Source organism: Mandrillus leucophaeus, unplaced genomic scaffold (genome assembly GCF_000951045.1).
Source record: "Mandrillus leucophaeus isolate KB7577 unplaced genomic scaffold, Mleu.le_1.0 Scaffold67, whole genome shotgun sequence".
Lineage (NCBI taxonomy): Eukaryota > Metazoa > Chordata > Mammalia > Primates > Cercopithecidae > Mandrillus > Mandrillus leucophaeus.
In genome coordinates, this window is record NW_012107252.1 from 5,222,308 (window position 1) to 5,246,181 (window position 23,874).

General features: G+C 42.3%; 3 protein-coding genes and 1 long non-coding RNA gene across 7 annotated transcripts in view; 1 reads left to right on the forward strand and 3 right to left on the reverse strand.

Annotated features, from left to right (window-relative positions):
• The window catches only part of GPBP1L1 (GC-rich promoter binding protein 1-like 1), a 60,017-nt gene extending 50,075 nt beyond the window's left edge, over window positions 1-9,942 (reverse strand). The window contains exon 1 of the mRNA XM_012001902.1: window positions 9,782-9,942. The gene's annotated coding sequence lies outside the window, so the exon portion shown is untranslated. The remainder of the gene's footprint in view (window positions 1-9,781) is intronic.
• A 1,015-nt stretch (window positions 9,943-10,957) lies between these two features.
• On the forward strand, window positions 10,958-16,960 carry TMEM69 (transmembrane protein 69). Of its 4 annotated transcripts, none has more exons than XM_012001903.1 (3): window positions 10,958-11,058; window positions 13,725-13,862; window positions 16,250-16,960. In XM_012001903.1, the coding sequence occupies exons 2-3, from the start codon at window positions 13,821-13,823 to the stop codon at window positions 16,946-16,948; spliced, it is 741 nt and encodes a 246-aa protein (XP_011857293.1). In that variant the 5' UTR covers window positions 10,958-11,058; window positions 13,725-13,820; the 3' UTR covers window positions 16,949-16,960. The 4 variants fall into 4 exon arrangements, with proteins under 4 accessions (XP_011857293.1, XP_011857295.1, XP_011857294.1 ...); XM_012001905.1 differs by having other exon boundaries at window positions 10,975-11,040; window positions 16,250-16,959; XM_012001904.1 differs by having other exon boundaries at window positions 10,979-11,093; window positions 16,250-16,959.
• An 857-nt stretch (window positions 16,961-17,817) lies between these two features.
• Window positions 17,818-19,551, reverse strand: LOC105555109. The gene is made up of 2 exons (XR_001008423.1): window positions 18,961-19,551; window positions 17,818-18,638 (listed from the first exon to the last, which is right to left on the reverse strand). It is a non-coding gene; the product is annotated as an uncharacterized LOC105555109 (long non-coding RNA).
• Window positions 19,552-21,475: 1,924 nt separating this feature from the next.
• Window positions 21,476-23,874, reverse strand: part of IPP (intracisternal A particle-promoted polypeptide) — a 66,882-nt gene continuing 64,483 nt past the window's right edge. Inside the window, exon 8 of the mRNA XM_012001919.1 lies at window positions 21,476-23,620. Within this exon, the coding sequence (XP_011857309.1) occupies window positions 23,396-23,620 (225 nt within the window). The 3' untranslated portion in view covers window positions 21,476-23,395. The remainder of the gene's footprint in view (window positions 23,621-23,874) is intronic.

Below are 23,874 nucleotides of genomic sequence, written 5' to 3' on the forward strand. Positions count from 1 at the left end.
GGCCAGGTGCGGTGGCTCACGCCTGTAATCCCAGCACTTTGGGAGGCTGTGGCAGGTGGATCACTTGAGGTCAGGAGTTCGAGATCAGCTTGGTCAATGTGGTGAAACCCCATCTCTACTAAAAATACTAAAATTAGCCAGGAATGGTGGCGCATGCCTTTAGTCCCAGCTACTCGGGAGGCTGAGGTAGGAGAATTGCTTGAACCTAGGAGGTGGAAGTTGCAGTGAGTGAGCTGAGATTGCGCCACTGCACTCCAGTCTGGGTGACAGAGGAAAACTCCTCTGAGGGAAAAAAAAAAAAATTTTAGCCAGAAATAGTGGTGTTGTAGTCCCAACTACTTGGAAGGCTGAGAAGATTGCTTGAGCCTGGGAAGTCAAGGCTACAGTGAGCCGTGATGATCATGCCACTACACTCCAGCCTGTGCTACAGTGTGAGACCCTGTTTCACAAAAGTAAAAACAAAGAGAAAGTACCTAATACTATGGTGATTAACATGGATATGTAAAGTCTATTATGGAGTCTAATAAACAAAATCCCTGTAGCGGCTAGGAAAAGAAAAATATATAAATGAACAAAATTGTATTTCTATCACAAATTCAACGACAACAATGGGATTTCTGTACCCATAAGAGGTGCATGACAGAAATTATGTGAAGTGCTATGACATAATATAAAGCACAATATAGAACATTATCTTGAATTATTCACTAATTCATACTCTTAAAACCTGAATCAAATCATGAGACTATTTTACACCTATCAAACTGGCAAAAAAAAATTCTGACACTATAAAGTGTTAATGAAGATGAGGCACAAACAAAGAATTCTCATACACTGCTGATTAGAGTGTAAACTGGCCCACAACCACTTTGGAAACTGGCAAACAACAAGTTGTAAAACCTCTATGATCCATTAATCCTAATCACGCAAAACCACAAGAAATACTGATAATATCCTATAACATGGATGAACCTTCATCCATTATGCTACATGAAAGAAGCCAGAAAAGATCACGTAGTTCTACAACGGTTCTACAATGGTTGTACAACTCTGAATATACTAAAAATCACTAAATTGTACACTTTAAATAAGTGTATTTTGTTATATAAATTAGAGCTCAATGAAGCTGTTTCCAAAAAAAATTAAGACCAACGATTGATAAGGGACTGGGAAATCCTTCGTCACCAACGTAACACCATGCAAATTAGTTTCTTGTTCTAAGCCAAAAGATTGTTTAATATATAGATAGGACTACCTTAATAAAGAACCTATCTTAGCATTACAATGTCTTTTGTGATACAATGCAAAATGAGGAATTGCTATGCTGCATTTTAGTCAACAATGTTTAAAGGTGAATCCATCAATCTGTCAGCTATAAACTTTAGACAAAAACATAGGAATTAAAAAAAGAACAAGCTAAATAATAACATAAGTATGTGATCATACCAAACCATTCTAGGGTAAGTGACACAGTCTCAAAATCAGTGTCACTGAAAAATAAAGACTATACTACACTAAAAAGATATAGATAAATTAAACATTTGCAACAAGGTCCTAAATCAGATAACAGCTTGGACAGCTAGTTGTAATAAACATTTTTTTTTTTGGATCAGCTGGAGAAATTTGAATAGCACCTGGGTATTAGAAGAAATGAACATTTACTCACATGGAAAGCGGGTATCACCCACTAAAAATAGGAAGTTGATCTCATTTAGTAAAATAAAAATAGAAACCTAAATATACGCGCTTAGACGACAATCTGGTGAAAAATGCACCGAGTTGTTAACAGTAGTAACTCCTGTGTGATAGGAATGCCAAGGCTTTATTTTTGCGTACCTATATAGTCTAATATTCTACATTATCCTTACACTGCTTCTGCAATAAAAAGATTACTAAAAGAAAGAATCACACGGAGAGCTTTAATAAATCACTGATGTCCAGGCCTTACTCCAGATAAATTTTAAAAGGTTGAGAACTATCACTTTTGAGAATTGGGGCAGATAAAAGGGAAAACTGTCTGACAAGGCTTAAAAAGAAATTTATCAGAAGAACCCTGGGAATTCAGAGAACGAAGGAAAGGCTCTCTTGACTTGGCAAACACCAAAAACCAAAGGAAGCTAAGCAGTCAAAACCCCTGCCAAGGTCATGCCACAGGAAGAGCCTGCTGAGGAAACTGCTCCATCTAGCAATGCCACCACCAACAGCCACTGCAATGAATTCCAAACCCTCCTTGCATCTTTGCATCATCTCTCACTCTGGTGCAAGTCCTCAAAGTGAAGGGTATCTGACTGGCACAGTTTGGGTAACATGACCCAGCTCTAGCTGCCAGGGGTCCAGCACAGAACGTTTATCTATATGGTGTGTGTGTGTGTGCACCCAACCTTTCCAGCATCCTCTCCCACTAAGATTCACAAAAAAGCAATACTGGAAAGGGGTTAAAATGGTAAACAGACAAAAGAAACAACAAAGGATCATTTTAAAGCCCAATTAGTAGAATATCCAACACAAGAATCCTGCCAGCCTTGCCATTAGGAATCAACTTGAATTACTCTGCCTTCTTCTGCTTCAGTGTTCCAAAAACATTTCCTAAAAAGTAATTTCAGGCCAGGCACAGTAGCTCATGCCTGTAATCTCATCATGTGGGGAGGCAAAGATGGGAGGAATTGCTTGAGTCCAGGAGTTCACCACCAGCCTGGACAACATAGTGAGACTCTATCTATACGAAAAAAAAAAAAAAAAAATTAGCCAGGCATGATGGCACACACTTCTATTTCCCAGCAGGGCTGGGGGTGAGGGCCCAGGATGGAGCTGAGGTGGGAGGATCACCTGAGCCTAGGAGGTCAAAGCTGCAGTGAGCTATGATCATGCTACTGCACTCCAATCTGAGCAACAGAACAAGACCGTCTCTGCAAAATAAATAAACTTTTACCAGTTTCAGCAGCACCAAAAGGCTCTAATTCCCTATGATTACAACAGGCTATTTGTAACATTTTCAAAACTATGTATTTTTTTAAATAATTGAGTGATTTAATAGCAGTGACTAACAGATTGAGACACGCCTTTTTTTTTGGGAGAAAGTCTCTCGCTCTGTCACCTAGGCTGGAGTTCAATGGCACAATCTTGGCTCACTACAACCACCACCTCCCGGGTTCAAGTGATTCTAGTGCCTCAGCCTCCAGAGTAGCTGGGATTACGGACATTCACCACCACGCCCAGCTAATTTTTGTATTTTTAGTAGAGACGGGGTTTCGCCATGTTGACCAGTCTGGTCTTAAACTCCTGGCCTCGTGTGATCCGCTTGCCTCGGCCTACCAAAGTGCTGGGATTACAGGTGTGTGCCACCATGACCAGCCGAGACATACTTTGTTTTTTTAAAAAAAGAATCACTTTACAAGCATCTCTAAAAATCTCTTCTCAAGATAAGCTTCACTTCCAAAGCAAATATTAATTTTTAAGGTAGAATAGCAAATTCGGGACCTAGATGGCTCTGTCACACACTAAGCTGTGTGACCTTGAACAAGTCATTTCACCTCTTTGTGTCTCAAATACCTACCTAATTTGGAGGCTCTTGAATTGTTGTTGATTAAATCAGTGAATGTATATAAAGTGTTAAGAGTAATGCCTGGATGTTGTTCCCTGCAAAAAGAAAAAAGAATAGTGCCTAGCCTATAGTGAGTATACCATAAGTGCAAACAATAAAATGCCTAATAGTTGGAGGGCAGATAATAGGGAAAAAAATTCAGTTTTGAGAAATTTTCAGATTGAATATGCTGAGACAACTATTCATTAGTAACCAAAACCAGGAAATGAAAACACTGAAAACCCATGATACTTGGCTCAATTTTATAACACAATAAATATACAAGTAGGGGAAAAAAAAGGCAGGAAAAAAAAACACCTGGAAAAGTTAACACTGAATTGGGCACCAAAGCAAACCAAACACTCCACTTTACATAGCATCTCAAACAAGAGTAAATAACCCATAAAGTTACCCTGTGTTGCCCAACAGAGAAATTGCAAGAAAATGATACAATGAGAATCACTGAACAAACCAGAAAATAAAAATTCCCAAATACACAGAATCACTAACAAATTTAGTCTTCTCAGTCTTCTCTATTTCCAAATCAAATCTCAATCTAAGCCTCTATAGCCAATTACCAATTTACAAGGAATCAAGAAAATCTAGAATGTGGGAAACTGCAGGACAAATGACCAGGTTCTTTAACAAAATACAAGGAAAAAAACTGAGGAGAAATATGCAAATAAAGGCATTTAAAATGGCAGTCAATTGCAGTTTGTGGGACCTAGATCCTGATTCAAATAAATTACAAAAGTCAACAGAAAAGCAGTATCTAATAAAGAAAAACACTACTCCATGTACAACTCATCTGTGCAGATTTCACTGAGTTTCACTGGATTGGTGTGTAAAAGGATGTTCATTAAAGACAACTTCTCTAATAATCATGAAGCTCTTACGGTCAGACATTATTTTAAGAATTCTACAAATATCATTTATTACAACAACCCTAGGAGAAGGTACTATTGTTATCCCTACTTAACAGATGAAGAAACAAAGAGTCTCATTTAAGTAATTCACTCAAAGTCACAAAGCTGTAAGCAGCAAAGCTGAGATTCGAACCCAAATGGTCTGGCTACAAAGCCAACCACTGATTACCATACTATGCCGTTTCTCTGTGAGGTATGGTGGAAACTATGCTTTGGAATCACAGAAAGCTGCCCAAATCTCCATCTCTATGTTACCCAAATTACTTAACCTCTTGGAACCTCTGTATACTCTCTTGTATTTATTTAAATAGTAAGGAATAATAAGATTACATAATTGACTTCATTACAGCATCTAAGTTTATGAAGCCCACAATAAATGGTTCCTAGTGCTCTTTCTGCCATACATGGTAAGACAAATTAAAAAGTAGAAAAATTTACAAACAGCACAAAAACTGGAAAAGCTCTTTCAAATTAACTAGACAGCCCCAAAACCAACTTTTCTATATACTTACATACTTTAAGGATAGCAATAATTCAGACAAGAACTTTTTTATATACCCAACTTTTAAACTTGAGCAGAAACAGAGTCTGCAAGCTCAATTTAAAGTACAGCTAAACTTAACCAAATGAGATTCTTCTGGGGGAAAAAACTTACTCCACACAAATAGACCTACTGCTCAGAAAAGGGTACTAAAACTTTGTTCATTCTGGTGATTCTCTAGCCTGACGTATGGTTAACAAAAGGCAAAGTGGCTTTGAAGGCAAAGTGGTTTTTATCTTAGAAAAGGAAGATGAACTTAAAGAGTTTGTTAAAATCACCTCCTTTAAGAATAATTGCTTTTTATGTTATCCTCCAACTATTAAGTATTATCTGTTAAACTATACAGTTCTTTGTTTTATGGTCATCTAGATATTCCCAGTCCCTAGTTTCTTTTACTGAGTTGTTTTAGCTGAAAAATGATTCAGCTAATAGATCAATTAAAGACTATTAGACTTAGTAAAGAAAAACAATAGGCTCTTTTAAATGTTTGCCTAGCATGTTTGAAATCACGTACAAAAATTCAATTTACATAACATCAGAAATATATCTGGCCGGGCGCAGGGGCTCACGCCTGTAATCCCAGCACTTTGGGAGGCCGAGGCGGGCGGATCACAAGGTCAGGAGATCGAGACCATGATGAAACTCCGTTTCTACTAAAAAATAGAAAAAAATTAGCCGGGCGCAGTGGCGGGCGCCTGTAGTCCCAGCTACTCGGGAGGCTGAGGCAGGAGAATGCCGTGAACCCGGGAGGCGGAGCTTGCAGTGAGCGGAGATTGCGCCACTGCACTCCAGCCTGGGCGACAGAGGGAGACTCCATCTCGGAAAAAAAAAAAAAAAAAAGAAATATATCTACCTCAGTTAAGTTACACCTGTGGACAAAAGTTCAGTTCCTCTTACTGAACTATTTTTCAAGTTTGATTATAAGCTGTTTGAGGCAGATTTCAGTGGGAAATAGGAAACACTGAGTCTGATTTAGAAGTAACTTTGGCAATTAGGTCTCTAACACCACCACCACATACTAAATTCCAGACAACAGTCAATTATGAGGTGGTATGTTATTTCTCCACCACCTAGATTTTTCCCCTCATCTATCTGAACAACCATAAATACACGAAAATTTGCCTTTCCCATTAGTTTTTTTTAGTTGGAATCCTTTAAAATTTTATGTGCCTTTCATCTTTTAGACCAACAGTCTTACTTTCATGTTTAAAGGCAGTGACCATAACCGTTAAGTTAAACACAATGACTTAGATTGCCTAAATTTGAATATAGGCTTTTACCTACTAGCTGGATGAGTCTCTGGACTTCTTTTCCTCAACTATAAAATGGGTATAAAACAGCAGCTACTTAGACCTGGCGCTGTGGCTCACGCCTGTAATCCCAACACTTTGGGAGGCCAAAGTGGGCAGACTGCTTGAGCCCCTGAATTTGAGACCAGCTTGGGCAACATGATAAACCCTCCCCCTCCTAACAAAATACAAACAAACAAAAAATTAGCCCGGCGCAGTGGCATGCACCTGTCGTCCCAGTTACTAGGGAAGTTGAGGTGGGAGGATCACTTGAGCCTGAGAGGCGGAGGCTGCAGTGAGCAGAAATCGCGCCATTGCACTCCAATTTGGGTGACAGAGTGAGACCGCGTATCAAAAACAAAACAAAACAAATGAACCAGTATACTTATAAAAATAAACAACAAGCCGGGTGCAGTGGCTTATGACTGTAATCCCAGCACTTTGGGAGGCCAAGGCAGGTAGATCACCTGAGGTCAGGAGTTCAAGACCAGCCTGGTCAACATGGTGAAAACCCATCTCTACTAAAAATGCAAAAAATTAGCCGGGCGTGGTGGCCAGCCCCTGTAATCCTAGCTACTTGGGAGGCTGAGACAGGTGAATCGCTTGAATCCAGGAGGCGGAGGTTGCAGTGAACCGAAATCGAGCCACTGCACTCCACCCAGGGCAACAAGAGTGAAACTCCGCCTCAAAAAAAAAAAGAAAAAAAAAGAAAAAAAAAAAAAAAAAAAAAAAAAAAAAAAAAAAGAAAATAAATAACAAATATAAAGCACTTTAAACAGCAGTCAGTCCCTGGCACATCAGAGTTATAACCATAAAATAAAGATATGCAATCTTCTGAAGTATGATTCACGATTGTGTCTTATCTTTAACTCAGCATTAAAAATGAATTATAAGCAGAAATGTGCACCAGATTTCATATCATTCTAAATTTAAATGGTTGAATGTGTCCTCCTCAGCTAAGCATCTTAACAGCCACTGATGAGCAATCTAGTAAATTGAATTCGCTCAAAATAAAGAGGCTTCCCAAGAGTTCCCCCCATATCACAAATTAAGAGCTCTGATAAGACACCAACCAGAATCAATTAAATGTATATATTAACATGTACAAACCATTGAGTACCCTAAAAAAAAAAAGAGTAAGATCTTACTCCAGTTTAGTAGTTAACAGTGACAAAACACAAAGCAACTTGTAATTTCTATGAAAAACTTTAAATATTTTTCCTGTAAAACCACCAAAATAATTTAACAACAACAACAAAAATCCTAGGGGAGATAACAAAAATCAACTTTTGCATTTGAAGAAACGTCAAAAGGTACACTGAAAACTGACTCCCTGGGAAAGATGACAGTTTATTTTACTATTAATTTCAAAGTTTTCATTCACAATTAGCATTTCATTCTTTTATCTTTTAAATAGATACAGGCTCCAGCACCTTTCCAAATACTGAAATTTACTGGTTTTTGTTTCCGATCTATGACTTTTTCTTTAAACTTCTGGATCTATCGGTTTAAAAAAAAAACAGGAAATAAAAGACAGCCTCTTGTTTAAAAGGGCACGACAATCAGGCACTCCATACTTAAAGTATGTTTTCACTTGTTAAAATGTCTTAACACTATTCTAGTAAATATCTCAAACTTAATAGCACCCTAATTTCCTTTCAAATATTGAATATAAAAGACCTTAGAAAAGATCAGCAGTCTACCAAAGTACAAATATAATTCTACTGAGGAGTGACTACCAACCACTTTACTTTTGGATAAGGTTTACACAAGAACATGACTTACTACTAAACTAAAACATGAACCACTATAATTAACTCCGTATTTTTCTGGTAAGCAATAATTATCAATGTTAAAAATATTTCAACAAATATGACAAGCCAACTTCAGAGCACAAAGTTGGCAGATAAAATTGACACCACAGCACAATTTCAAAACTATAAGCAACTATTAAACACGCACACCACACCGCACCACACCCATTCTTATGTAAACTTTCGGAGTACTCAACTTTGTGAGCCTCACCTTTGTTTTCACCTAGCATAAGGAGAGTTAAAGGTGAGACACCAATTGCAAAAAACTAAAAGATCAAAAGATTCAGTTAATGTCCCCACAGGGGAAACGACTAAAACCTTTAAACGTTAATGTATTTAAGTAATCGAAGGGCAGGGCACTTCCCCAAGCTACAGCCATTTTAGATTCAGACTTTCTTTCGAATTTCACGGGTTAGGGAGAACTAAATTTAAAACAAGAGGAAAAAAAAAAACACTTAAAACATTTCAGGATCGACCAGCTTTCCCCGCCCCTCCAAGGAAAGGAGGTTGGTAGACATTGGATAGACTCAATCTAAACGAAAACACCTCGCTACCACAGAGAACCGGAAAGCTGGGGGTTAAAACTTTTTTCCCCTCAGATATCCAACATTTGACTTATACTTTTTCGTCCTCAGGTTTTCCTTTGAAGGAAAACAAAAGCCCTTAGCTTTCATTTCAAGAAGGAAAGAAAAAAACCCTTAAGCCAAGTCACTCAACCAGCACCAAGCCGCATCGCCTGGAGAGGAGCCAAAGAGCCGCAGGTGAGCGTTCCGACTCGAAGACCAAAGTTAAAGTAGGAGCGCTTTCGCGGAGCCCCGGCGACGCTCGCGTGCACAGCTCCACGCACGGGGGTGGCAAGGGTGCCGCGTCCGAACCACTTGACCCGTGGGCTCCGCTCGCCCCTCTCGGGTCGGACCTACACCCAACCACCTGTGTGAGAGCTTCTTTCAACTAGTTTTAACAGCCGGTTGGTTAGGCACCGGGCGGAGCCTCGCGCCGGAACGACTCCAAGATCTCCTACTGCCCCGTTGTCCCAAACTCCCACTCACCGGGCAGCGGCGGAGCTACGGCCAGGGACTAGACGCGGCGTCTGAGGACGCGTCCCCAGCTTGTCGACCCGGCAGAGGCGTTTAGTTCACAACCATAACAAAGCTCTTCCCAAAATGGCTGCCCGGCCCACAAGGTCCAGGAGGGGCAGAGCGGGTGGAGGAGGAGGAGCGACGAGCAGCACGGCCCTCCCCTCCCCCGTCCGACCCCGCCTTACACACGCCCACCTGAAGAAGCGCATGCGCATGGGACCGGCTCCGGCGGCCCAGCCGGACGCCAGTGCCCCACGCTGCCAACGTTCGGCCTCCAGAACGGCGGTTATGCCCTGCCCCGCCCTCGGCTCCCTTCCTCGCCGCTTGAGGCGGTGCGTGGTCGCCTCTACCTCCTACAGAATTGAATCCTCTGTCTTTCCTCGTGCCGCCTGAGGCAGGGACAAGCCTAGTTTAGTACGCCCCTTCTAACCCCCCTGCCCACTTCCAGGGCCTGGGCGCGTATGAATGAGTGGGTGGGTATGCATATGTGTATCCCTTTTTTCTTCACCCTCCCACAGCCCGCCCCTGGGTCAGTGCGCGTCCCGAAACTACCTCTACAAGGACTTGCAAGCCGGTTTCGGAGGAACGTGTTTTCCGGCCCTTTCCCACCTTCTGCTCCTTACTTCACGTGTGCGCGTCGTTGAGACTCCAGCCCCCAGCGGGCCACACGGCCTGCTCCCAGAGACTGCGCGGCTGCGTCGGCCGCGCTACCCGCTGGGAGTAGTAGTTCCCCGGGAGCGCAGGCGTCACTGCCCCGCCCCAGCGAAGGGCGGGATTCCGGCGAGAGCCTGCGCTTGTGACAGTGCCGTTTCTCCTACCTGAAGTCTCATTGGGTATCGCGCTACTGGAAGGGGCGGCGCTGCCATGACAGAGGAGGCAATAAAACTGAAGGCCTAGCTCGACCAAAAGCGCTTTAACGGACTTCGCTGTGGCTCCATGCGGCACGGAAAGCTAAACCTTGTAATAGCTGGCAACCAGGAAGCTAGACTACCTAGAATCCGGAGGACTGGAGGGACTGGCAGGCGTGGGCCCCTGAGATCTCCTATTACATGTCTTCAGCTTTATCCATAGACACGGAAGGACACTTAAGATTGCCTGGTGCCATTTCCTGTGAAATAAGTCCAGATAAGAGAAGGGACTTGCCCAAGGTCACATAGCCGAGAAAGCCGAAGGCAGCAGAAGAAATTATCTGACTTTCCCAACCACCCCCAAGCCTAGGGCTCTTATCACCACACCGTTCATGGAAGTGAAAATCCTGCTCTTTTGCTCTTTAATCCTTAATGAAGTTTCTAGGTCCTAGCAAAGAAAATGAATGTAAGAACTGGGCTTTTTTCCCCCTTTAAATGATAGTAAAGGGCCGTAATGCAGAGTGAGATGTGTCCCCATAGGTCTTATAAACCCTGTTTTACAAAGTAAAACGTTAAGTTCCACAGATGGCAAGCAATTCCAGGTCACATTGGGCCTAAGATCCCAAGTCTCTTACCTTCCTTCACCACCATCATTCTGAGATTGTTTCAGTACTTGCACTCTACCTTCCCGAACTCTGTGGGCAGATTCTGCTGCCTGGGAGCCCTGGAATAAAAAGTCAAGGACCGTTCGACATCTGGATCCAACTAGAAATTAAGAATGGCCCCCAAACAGAAAGCCGGGCATAGGAACCAGTTAGCGCAGGTCAAGTCCCTACCCGGACTCATTTTTTTTCAGTCCTCAGGAAGTAGGGGGCTCTCTGAATCCACTTGCCGGAAGTGCCTTTCCAGTAGACCTGGGCTATTGTTGCGGTTGTTCTCCACCTCTCCGTGCAACGCTGGCAAGTCTCAAAGTCGCCACAGGTGCAGGTTGGGATGGGAGGCACCAAGGATTGGTAGTAAATTGGAGACGCGGGCACTATCGGGCAGGGTTTCCCGAAGACACTGGCGTCTAAACCCCGCCTTCCTTTCTCAGAGGTCAGTTTGAAGTTTGCGGTTTGCAGTCTTCCCACTAGGGCAATGGGAATATTGAGCTTTTTCATTTATATTAGGAGGATTAAGCTTTGAGTCTCAGTCCTTAATCCCGCATCACCTGCCGTCCCTGGTCTTTAGGTTATCACTTTTTAATATCCACTAGTTGGAAAGCACGTGCCACAGAGGAAAGGGAGTGTCCAAAGGTGGGGAAGATGGTTGAGATTTTAAACGGAGTTATCTGGAAAGTCCTTACAAAGAAAGTGATTTTGCACAAAAGTGATGGGTACGCTCTGCGGACATTTTGGTCTGGGGCTCAGGTGGGTGGGTGTGGGTGTGTGGGCCTTCTACTCGGAGGCCCAGGATAACTTACCTCCCTACTTCCTTAAGTATAGCATGAAAACATTAACTGGTATACAGGATTTCGTGACCCAGCCCTAAGATCTGTGATCAATAAATTAGTTCAATCGGTTTTTTTTTTTTTTGAGACATAGTCTCGCACTGTCGCGTGGGCTGGAGTGCAATGGCACGATCTTGGCTCACTGCAACCTCCGCCTCCCAGGTTCAAGCAATTATCCTGCCTCAGCCTCTCGAGTAGCTGGGATTACAGCCGTCCGCCACCACGCCCAGCTAATTTTTTGTATTTTTAGTAGAGTCGGGGTGGTGGTGGTGGGGGGTGTTTCACTGTGTTGGCCAGGCTGGTCTCGAACTTCTGACCTAGTGATCCACTCGCCTCGGCCTCCCAAACTGCTGGGCCTACAGGGGCGAGCCACTGCGCCCTGCCCAATCGATTTTTTTAAATTAAGCAGCAACTGTAGGTTTTTTTAGACATCCCATTCTCCTGGTTAAGAATGAAGTTGTCAGATCTAGATCCGTATTATTATCATTCACCTGTTTTTACTGGCTGCTTACATTAGAGTTTTCAATCAGTCCCTCCTGTGTAAAGTGCTTTGTGTCAGGGACAGTTCTCAGCTATTTACATGTAGTAACTTATTAAGTGTTACATCAGGCTAAGTGGCACACACCTGTAATCCCAGCACTTTGGGAGGCCGAGGCAGGTGGATTGCTTGAGCTCAGGAGGTCGAGACCAGCCTGAGCAATATGGCAAAACCCCTTCTATACAAAAAATACAAAAATTGGGGCCAGGCGCGATGCCTCACGCCTGTAATCCCAGCACTTTGGGAGGGCGAGGCAGGTGGATCACGAGGTCAGGAGATCGAGACCATCCTAACACGGTGAAACTCCATCTGTACTAAAAATACAAAAAAAATGAACTGGGCATGGTGGTGGGGGCCTGTAGTCCAGCTCCTCAGGAGACTGAGGCAGGAGAATGGCGTGAACCTGGGAGGTGAAGCTTGCAGTGAGCTGAGATGGCACCACTGCTCTCCACCCTGGGCGACAGAACAAGACTCTGTCTCAAAAAAAAAAAAAAAAAAATTAGCTGGGCGTGGTGGTGTGGCCTGTAGTCCCAGCTCCTTAGAGGGCTGAGGTGGTAAGATCCCTTGACCCTGGGAGGTCAAGGCTGCAGAGAGCGGAGATCACACCACTGTACTCCAGATTGTGTGACAGAGCGAGACCCTGTATCCCCAAAAAAAAAAAGTTACATCAACCCTATGAATTAGTTAGTACCCTTATTTCAAAGGTGAATGAACTACACCATAACAAGGTTAAATAATTTGTTCAAAGACACACAGCTAATAAGTAGTGGAGCCAGGATTCCAACCAAGTTTGACACCAAAGTCTGCACTCCAACAGGCTATTCTCTCTCTCAGTACTAAGTTAATGAGGTTATTTTGAGCATTAAATGAGTTAATGCTAGCCAGGTGCGGTGGCTCACGCCTGTAATCCCAACACTTTGGGAGGCCTCAGCAGGTGGATCACCTGAGGTCAGGAGTTCAGGACCAGCCTAGCCAACATGGCAAAATCCCATCTCTACTAAAAATACAAAAATTGGCCGGGTATCGTGGCGGGAGCCTGTAACCCCAGCTACTTAGGAGGCTGAGGCACAAGAATCGCTTGAACCCAGGAGGCGGATGATGCAGTGAGCCAAGATCATGCCACTGTACTCCAGCCTGGGTGACACAGCAAGACCCTGTCTCAAAACAAACAAAAAAACCTAAATTATATTGGTTTGGTACTATTGTTATTTTGAGTTGTGAACTCTTAAGCCCCAAAGTAAATAACTAAGGAGAAAAAAAGGAAACAGAGAAGCTATGACCTTCCAGTTTTTTTTTTTTTATTTCACAAAAATGCCATTTAGAAGACCCTTCATTTTAAAGATGAGAAAACTGGTACTCAAGCAATTTGCCCAGTGTCACACAGCTAGGAAATGGTGAAAGTATCTATAAAATCTCTATGTGCATTACTCTTTCTATTACACCAGACAGCCAAAGCTAAAAGAACAGTTCAGGTATTAAAAGGATCTATTTCGTGTTACCGATAGTTTGAAAACATTAATGATTCTTTTCAAAGGAAACTGATATATTCATGAATTACTACTATTTTAAAATTAATGTATAAAATGAGGAAAATTAAGTGACATCTTGTGTTGTACACAGAAATGCCCCTGATTCAGTGCCTCCACTTAGCTGCAACAACACGTTAATCCGAACTGCCTGGCATCTTCCTAAACAAGACTTTCAATAGGGGCCAGTATGCTTCGCTTCATCCAGAAGTTTTCTCAAGCATCTTCAAAGGTTGGTTTGTTTAGCAAATATTTGAGCACTATTTGCCAAATATTGCTTGGGCTAGGGCAGCAGCAGTGAAAAAGACAAAAAGTCTTACCTTTGTGTATTCAGGTGATGGAGGGAAGAGTTAAGTAAAATACAAGTAAAATCTTTATTATATCAGGCTGGGTGCAGTGGCTCACGCCTGTAGTCCCAGCAATTTGGCAGGCCAAAGTGGATGGATCACTTGAACTCAAGGAGTTCAAGACCAGTCTGGGCACATGGCAAAACCCTATGTATACAAAAATTTAGTTGGGCATGGAGTCACACGCCTATAGTCCCAGCTACCTGGGAGGCTGAGGGAGGAGGTTTGCTTGAGCCCAGGAGGTTGAGGCTGCAGTGAGCTGAGATCATGCCACTGCACTCTAGCCTGGGTGACACAGCAAGACGATGTTTGCAAAAAAAAAAAAAAATTGGCCAGGTGCCGTGGCTCATGGCTGAAATCCCAGCACTTTGGGAGGTTGAGGCAGGTGGGTCACTTGAGGTCAGGAGTTCAATACCTGCCTGGCCAACATGGTAAAATCCTTGTCTCTACTGAAAAATAGAAAAATTAGCTCAGCATGGTGGGCGCCTGTAGTCCCAGCTGCTTGGGAGGCTGAGGCATAAGAATCACTTGAATCCAGGAAGCCAAGGTTGCAGTGAGCCGAGATCACGCCACTGCACTCTGGCCTGGGTGACAAAGGAAGTCTTCATCTCAAAAAATAAAAATTAAAAAAAATAAGGCCAGGCACAATCACTCATGCCTGTAATCCCAACACTTTGGGAGGCCAAGGCGGGCGGATCACTTAAGGTCAGGAGTTTGAGACCAGCCTGGACAACATGGTAAAACCCTGTTTCTACTAAAAATACAAAAATTAGCTGGGCGTGGTGGCGGATGCCTGTAATCCCAGCTACTCAGGAGGCTGAGGCAGAGAATGGCTTGAACCTGGGAGGCAGAGGTTACAGTGAGCAGAGATTACACCACTGCACTCCAGCCTTGGTGATAGAGCAAGACTCAGTCTCAAAAAAATAAAAATTAATACATCAAATGGTAAGTGCTGTGGAGAACTATAAAGCAGGGAAGTGGAATAGGTAGTGTCAAGATGTAGGATTGAATTTATAAATGGCAGGGGATCAGAAATAAGTAACTGAGGGAAGAGCAGTAAATATGGAAATGGGAAATGGTTCCAAGATGGAACCATTCCTAGCATGTTTGAGTGATCACTGAGATTCTTCAATAACTTCAATTTTTGCTGGGCGCGGTGGCTCACGCCTATAATCCCAGCACTTTGGAAGGCTGAGGTGGGTGGATCACAAGGTCAGAGATCAAGACCATCCTGGCTAACATGGTGAAACTCCGTCTCTACTAAAAATACAAAAAATTAGCTGCCAGGCGTGGTGGCAGGCACCTGTAATCCCAGCTACTCGGGAGGCTGAGGCAGGAGAATGGAGTGAACCTGGGAGGCGGAGCTTGCAGTGAGCTGAGATCAAGCCACTGCACTCCAGCCTGGGCAACAGAGAGACTCTGTCTCAAAAAAAAAAAAGAAAAAACTTCAATTTTTTCTTTAATGGAACACTTTTTAGTTCAAGTCTGGTAACTAAAACACAGAATCAGCAGGAAAGGTTATTACTTTGCCCGTGTACAATGAAAGGCACTGGGGATTTTAAGCCAAGGAAAAAAATACGGTCCTGGCTCTCAAGTCTACTGAGACAAAGACAAGTAAACACACAATTTTAATTCACTGTGAGAAAAATTATGATGGAAGTGTGCACAGGATACTTACTATAGGAGCATTAAATCAGACTGTAGAAGGGTAAAGGAAAGCTTTAACTTGAATGTTGAATGTTGAGGTAAGTCTCCTAGATAGAAAAGTAGTAAGAGCTAGAATTCTAAGCAGAGCCTACACAAAGGCATGGAACTGTGAAAAGTATGTGGTGTTTATAAAGCTAAGTTGGAAGGTAGATTTATTTTCTCCATATAAAAACAGCATTCTCACAGTAATTAGTGCTGCTTCTTTTACTATTTATAAATAAAAGAGGCAGTTTAGAAGGACAAATTCTGAAGGTCTAGTCTTTACCTGATCCTTTTTCAGATATTTTTCTTATGGAATAAGATTAAGTGGTAGGTTGAAATATATCACTGGTTTGTGTTCAGTGGTTTCTTTTGTACATTTTATAGCCATTTAATACTTTTACCAGCAATAACATCACTTCAGAGTTAGTTCATCCTTTCTGTATAGTTTGATGTGGTAATGGAAAGCAGATCTTTTTTGTTTGCTCCTTTCAAACAATTCCAATTGTTTCATACTGGGATTGACTAAAATCTGATGATACATATAGATTTTTAATTTTGTCTTTTGGTTCTGTTTTCTTTATAGATGCTGAAGTACTCTTTCCCAGTGGGACTAAGAGCCAGCAGAACAGATATACTTTCTCTCAAGATGTCTCTCCAGCAGAACTTTTCCCCATTTCCAAGGCCTTGGCTTTCCTCATCGTTTCCGGTGTATATGAGCAAGACACAGTGCTATCATACATCCCCCTGCAGCTTTAAAAAGGAGAAGCAAGCACTTCCAGCCAAGTCACCAAGCACCATCAGTTACATAACTGACAGCCCAAAGCCAGCATTATATGTAACTCTGGCAGGACTAATCCCCTTCGTTGCTCCACCACTGGTCATGCTGATGACAAAAACTTATATTCCCATATTAGCTTTTACTCAGATGGCTTATGGAGCCAGTTTCCTATCTTTCTTGGGTGGGATCAGATGGGGTTTTGCTCTACCAGAAGGTAGTCCAGCCAAACCAGACTACCTTAATTTAGCCAGCAGTATAGCTCCTCTTTTCTTTTCATGGTTTGCCTTCCTTATTTCTGAAAGACTTAGTGAAGCCATAGTCACAGTAATAATGGGTATGGGGATAGTATTACACCATGAATTTTTTCTCTTACCACATTATCCCAACTGGTTCAAAGCCCTGAAGGTAGTAGTCACTTTATTGGCTACTTTTTCATTTATAACCACTTTTGTAGTTAAAAGTATTTTTCCAGAAAAAGGACATAAGAGACCTGATCAAGTATAAAAAATATAAAAATACACTATAGATAACATTAGTATGCCGGCTACACCTTCTTCTACTTCTGTTTGGCTCTTTTTTCCCACACCAATGGTAATTTATTCTTCATAGATTGTTCTTCATTTCTAGAAGTTGTTATTTCATAGTAATTACTTGAGCAAAAGCTTGAAAATCCCTGACAAGTACTTTTCTTTTCTTTTTTTTTTTTTTTTTTGAGATGGAGTCTCACTCTGTTGCCCAGGCCGGAGTGCAGTGGCCGGATCTCAGCTCACTGCATGCTCCGCCTCCCAGGTTTACGCCATTCTCCTGCCTCAGCCTCCCGAGTAGCTGGGACTACAGGCGCCCGCCACCATGCCCGGCTAATTTTTTGTATTTTTAGTAGAGACGGGGTTTCACCATGTTAGCCTGGATGGTCTCGATCTCCTGACCTCGTGATCCCCCCGTCTCGGCCTCCCAAAGTGCTGGGATTACAGGCTTGAGCCACTGCGCCCGGCCGACAAGTACTTTTCATCTCATAGTATATTAGTTTTCACTCAGTCATTTTATGAATAGTTATCCACTTAAACATTTCAATTATTTTAACTGTCTTGAAAATTAAAATAAAAGATTAAAAATCCCCTTTGTTAGAGTCCTGTGATCATTGAAAAGAATGCACATATTCTCCCACTTCAAGCGGAAAACGTCCTATCTGTGAGTGTCTGGAAAGAAAAGGTAGTTCCATTGAGGAGTTTTCACAGGAGTTACTACTGGGAAATGCATGTACAAGCTTATTTCACATGGTGTAACCCAATTATATGAGCCAAAAGGATCTATGGTTCTAAAGTCAGTAGGGAGCAGTGTCATGAGGGAAAGCCACATTCAAAGGTAAGTCGGGCATGTTTTCCAGTTTTTATTAGGATATTTGGCATGGTATAGATACAACTTATCCCTTACCACCAAACACATAATATAGCTAGTCAAAATGATGATTTTTAAAGGAAACTATTTAAAATAAAGCCACTAGTACATATAAGTTAGGAAAGAAAAGTCAAGCTGGAGCCATCTTGATATTCTAATGAGCGGGCCTATTTAGTTCTACATCTTTTTTTTTGAGACGGAGTTTCATTTTCATTCTGTTGCCCAGGCTGGAGTGCAGTGGCACGATCTTGGCACACCGCAACCTCCGCCTCCCGGGTTCAAGCGATTCTCCTGTCTCAGCCTCTCTAGAGTAGCTGGGATTATATGCAAGTGCCACCATGCCCAGCTAATTTTTTTGTGTGTGTTTTTAGTAGAGGTGGCATGTCACCATGTTCGACGGGCTGGTCTTTTAAATCAGAGAGAAGCTTTTAACTTTGGTGTGTTTTTGTTTTTGTTTTGTTTTGTTTAAACACAGGGTCTCATGCTGTTGCTCAGGCCGGAGTATAGTGGTGTGGTCATGGCTTACTGCAGCCTCGACCTCCTGGGCTCAAGCAATTCTCCCACCTCAGCCTCCTGAGTAGCTGGGACTACAGTTGTGCACCACTATGCCAAGCTAATTTTTACATTTTTTGTAGAGACAGGGTCTCCCTATGTTGCCCAGGCTTGTCTCGAACTGAGCTCAAATGATCTTCCTGCCTAGGCTCCCAAAGTGTTAGGATTACAGGTGTGAGCCATTGCACCCAGTGCAGAAGCTTCCTTAAAACAGCAAAAGCAACTCCTTAGATTTTCACTTGAAAACCTAATCTCGGCCGGGTGCGGTGGCTCAAGCCTGTAAACCCAGCACTTTGGGAGGCCGAGACGGGCGGATCACGAGGTCAGGAGATCAAGACCAGCCTGGCTAACACGGTGAAACCCCGTCTCTACCAAAAAAGACAAAAAACTAGCCGGGTGAGGTGGCGGGCGCCTGTAGTCCCAGCTACCCGGGAGGCTGAGGCAGGAGAATCGCGTGAACCGGGGAGACAGAGCTTGCAGTGAGCTGAGATCTGGCCACTGCACTCCAGCCTTGGCGACAGAGTGAGACTCCGTCTCAAAAAAAAAAAAAAAAAAAAAAGAAAGAAAACCTAATCTCTAATCACCCTACTTAAGGTGGAGAAAAAAAAGAACAAAAAAGAAAACCTAGTTTTCTGAAATTCTTAGTCTCACCAAAAAGGAAAAACATTTAAAATGGTATAAGAATATAGATCAGGATATAGTATAACCTGGAATTTTTTTTTTTTTTTTTTTTTGATGGAGTTTCACTCTTGTTGCCCAGGCTGGAGTGCAATGACGCTATCTCGGCTCACCACAACCTCTGCCTCCCGGGTTGAAGCAATTCTCCTGCCTCAGCCTCCCAAATACCTGGGATTACAGGCATGCACCACCATGCCCAGCTAATTTTGTATTTTTAGTAGAGACAGGGTTTCTCCATGTTGGTCAGGCTGGTCTCAAACTCTCAACTTCAAGTGATCCGCCCGCCTTGGCCTCCCAAAATGCTGGGATTACAGATGTAAGCCACCATGCCCGGCCTGTACATTTTTTAGAGATGATGTTTCCATTCAGTCTCAAAACAATCTGATTCTACTCAGATTGTTTTGATAAGGAAACTCACTTCTTTGTTACTAAATTGCATGGATGCTATACAAACTTAAGACTTTTCCATAATCTGAATTAAATGAATTATTTTCCAGAATAGAGGCAAATCATATTTTTAGGCTAATTGCCTAATTTTACTCAAAAAATGCTAGTTTCCAGGTGAATTACAGTGTATGCTTCTTTAAGAAAACTGGTTTTTAAGTACATTTGATTAAGTATATTGGCAGGATACTTAGAAGCATATCGGATTGTTAAACATTTTGGAGGTAGATCACTTTAATCATTTCTCAAAAAACAGAATTAAATGTAAAACTAAATATGCAAGTCCCTAAAGTAAAAACAAAACCAACTAAAAAACTTGTGCAATCCTACTACAGTTTGGTAACCCAGAATGCCACTGATAAAAGTAATACAAAGAAACAAAAAAACTAGATACTTTATTAGTACATTCTTTTAAAAACAATCTTGTTGGCCTGGCGTGGTGGCTCACACCTATAATCCCAGCACTTTGGGAGGCCAAGGCAGGCAGATCACCTGAGGTCGAGAGTTCGAGACCAGCCTGACCAACATGGAGAAAACTTGTCTCTACAAGAAATACAAAATTAGCCGGGCGTGGTGGTGCATGCCTGCAATCCCAGCTACACAGGAGAGTGAGGCGGGAGAATCAGAGGCAAAGGTTGCGGTGAGCCAAAATCGTGCTATTGCACTCCAGTCTGGGCAAAAAGAGCAAAACTCCATCTCAAAAAAACAAAACAAAACAAAACCAATCTTGTCATTACCTAGGAATAATAAGCATATTTACAGTTACCACAGTTACCTATTTTCAGGGATCTTCAGGACCTGTTAAACACTGACTGCTTTGACATTACATTTCTGCCAAGCTGTGCAAAGCACCCCCCTCCACAGTGTCATTTTCAGTTGCTACTAGACAATAATGAGAAATTAGTTGTAGAAGTATTTTGTAAATCTGTTTTGGATCAGAATACAGATTCTCTGTAACTAGAAATAGTAAAGGCACATGAGTTAGAGCTTAGTCTATAAATTATCTGTATACTTTATTCTTTGACATCTTACAGATCTCTACACAGACATCTGTGACCCTTCAGACATTCAGGATGCCCCAGAGAAGGGAACATAGGGCTTCCTGCGTGCATTACATAAACTTTTCCTAATAAATACACATGGTTAAGTTATAAGGAAAGTATACTTGTGGACTAAACCAAGTATTTTATTTTTTTGAGACGAAGTCCTGCTCTATGGCCCAGGCTAGAGCACAGTGGCATGATCTCAGCTCACTACAACCTCCATCTCCTGGGTTCAAGTGATTCTCCTGCCTCAGCCTCCTCAGCAGCTGGGATTACAGGCATGCACCACCACCTGCTGCCAATTTTTTGTATTTTTGGTAAAGACAGGGTTTCACCATGTTGGCCAGACTGGTCTTACCTCAAGTGATCTGCCCACCTCAGTCTCCCAAGGTGCTACGATTACAGGCATGAGCCATGGTACCCGGACTAAACCAAATAATTTGGATATGAGTGCTACCTGATTCATTAATGCAATTAAAAGTTTTCTATCTAAATAAGTTGATGATGCTTATAATAATCTATGGAAGGACCTTAGTAAAGACACGGGAAATCGGCAGAGCGCAGTGGCTCACACCTATAGTCCCAGCACTTTGGGGGGCCAAGATGGCGGATCACAAGGTCATGAGTTCAACAACAGTCTAGCCAACATGGTGAAATCTCATCTCTACTAAAGATACAAAAAATTAGCCAGGCATGGTGGCTCACATCTGTAATCCCAGCTACTCGGGAGGCTGAGGCAGGAGAATCGTTTGAACCAGGGAGGCAGAGATTGCAGTGAGCTGAGGTTGCACCATTGCACTCCAGCCTGGGTGACAGGGCAAGACTCCATCTCAAAAAAAAAAGAAGAAGAAGAAACAGGAAATCAAATCCTTAAGTCAACCAGTTAAATTTTACTGTATGCAGCTGGGCACGGTGGCTCACACCCATAATCCCAGCATTTTGGGAGGCCAAGGTGGGTGGATCACCTGAGGTCAGGAGTTCGAGACCAGCCTGGCCAACATGGTGCAACCCAGTACAAAAAATTAGCCGGGCATGGTGGCAGGCGCCTGTAATCCCAGCTACTTGGGAGGCTGAGGCAGGAGAATCACTTGAACCCAAGAGGCAGAGGTTGCAGTGAGCCAAGATCATGCCTTTGCACTCCAGCCTGGGCAACAAGAGCAAAACTCCATCTCAAAAAATTTTTTTTACTGTATGCAAGACCTTTAATATATATTGCTTCAACTGGCCAGTAGACATAACTTAAAAGTAACTCCATCATACACCCAGTGAATCTTTCTCTTAAAAATGAACAGAGAACAATTTTTTAGAATGCTTTTCAGGGAGAAAATGAGAAGTTTTGAGAAGCAGTTTTGTTTGGGTCAAGGGGTACTTTCAAATTACATTTATAAGTCAGTGTCTATAAAAAGTTTCAGAAGGACCTACAATTTAGCCCTCCACGTCCAAGAAGTAGCTTTGTAGTATGCTCTTACTTAGGTTTGCACAAGTACAAATAAATTTCACAAAGCTTGATAATCTAATAAAATTCCCTCTTCCTAAAGCCAAACAGATAATTTTGGTGACAACAATCTAGCAAAAAAGGAAAAATTTCCTTTTTTCTTTTTTTTGAGACAGGTTATCATGCTGTCACCCAGGCCAGTGTGCAGTGGCACAATCTCGGCTCACTGCAGCCTCGACCTCCTGGGCTCAAGTGATCCTGCAACCTCAGCCTCCCAAGCAGATGGGACCACAGGCACAAGCCACCACGCCTGGTTAATTTTTATATATTTTTTGGTAGAGACAGAGTCTCGTCATGTTGCCCAAGGCTGGTCTCAAATTCCTGAGTTCGAGCAATCTTCCCGCCTCACCTCGGTCTCTCAAAGTGCTGGGATTACAGGTGTGAGCCACCATGCCCAGCCTGAAAAAGAGAGAAATTTCTAGGTGCATACTGCCTGCTGGGCTCTATAGCCCATTACAACATCTGGTCACTAAGAACCTCCTATTAATTCCTTACTTGCATTCTCAGGATCAAGACAAAAAATATGAGCAAGCAAAAACTTATCATCAAGCAAAAAGGTATCTATCTATAAAAATAGCTAGATATTTCCCAAACACCCCTCCTAGTGTATCTGCTGCCAATAAAAAGTTTGGGGCTAATGAAAACTCTTGGCATTAAATAAAAGTAGGAATCTGTTTCATTGGCTTTTCTCTGTAGCTCAAACAATGGTCATGGAAAATTATGCTCTGGATACAATTGTGAATATACAGAGATCTTTAAACTGTGTCATTGATACTATTCCTACATCACATAAAGGTTATGTTACAACTTATACTGCACTGGAGAAGTAGCTAAAGGGACTATTTGCCAGGAAGCTTCTAGTAAATAATTTTTACAAATTTGTAAAACCAGACTTGTCTACACTTAAACTGGAGAATTCTACAGCATAAGTGGCATTTCTATTATTAGTAAGCTTGGCAAATCTGTGTGAGCTCTTTATTAATTGGGATATATTTCATATCCATTCTCACTCATATTTTTAGAAAAATCACTCTTTAGTTTAGTTTTTTTCTTTAAGAGACAGGATCTCGTTCCACTCATGCCCAGAGTGGAGTGCAGTGGCATGATTGTAGCTTACCATAACCTCAAATCCCTGGGCTCAAGTGATCCTTCTGCCTCAGCCTTCCAAAGCGTTGGGATTATAGGCATGAGGCCACTGCACCCAGCCTCGTTAGTCATTTATCTACCAAATACATGGAAAACTCATAGAATCAGAGGGTCTTATCATCAAATGTATGTTTGCTTTCCAAAAGGTCAGGTCCTGCATTTTCAAAATGTTCCTTGTGCTCTGTTATGCTTTATATCTCATAGCACAGCAACGCCCCCTTCACAACGACTGGTGATCATATTACCAATTTCTGTCCATGTATCTGAATGAGGGTTATAAACTTCAACTGAGTCCAAGGTACCTGGAGCCAAGAAATCATGGCTGGAAGATCGACCTCCAGAAACATACAGAAGACCATTGACTGCCACAACACACATGCCTGCTCTAGGCACTTTCATTGAGGCAACTTCAACCCACTTTTCCTGGTTAAGAGAGAAAAAAAATATGTTAGCAGTATTATGAAATGATAGTAAAGAAATCCACTGAGAAATTCGATATTCCAATTCTTTTTACATGTCTAAACGTAAAACAATCTAGTCAGGTAAGCGCATATATATATATATATATATTTTTTTTTTTTTTTTTTTTTTTTTTTTTTGCTTCTTTTTTTTTCCTTGGAGACAGGGTCTCGCTCTGTCACCCAGGCTGGACTGCATGGCACCATCTCGGTTCACTG

Coding starts and splice junctions, on each gene's coding strand:
- TMEM69 (XM_012001903.1), top strand. CDS start 13,821: ATGCTTCGCTTCATCCAGAAGTTTTCTCAAGCATCTTCAAAG. Junction 13,863..16,249: donor TTTCTCAAGCATCTTCAAAG/GTTGGTTTGTTT, acceptor TTTTCTTTATAG/ATGCTGAAGTACTCTTTCCC.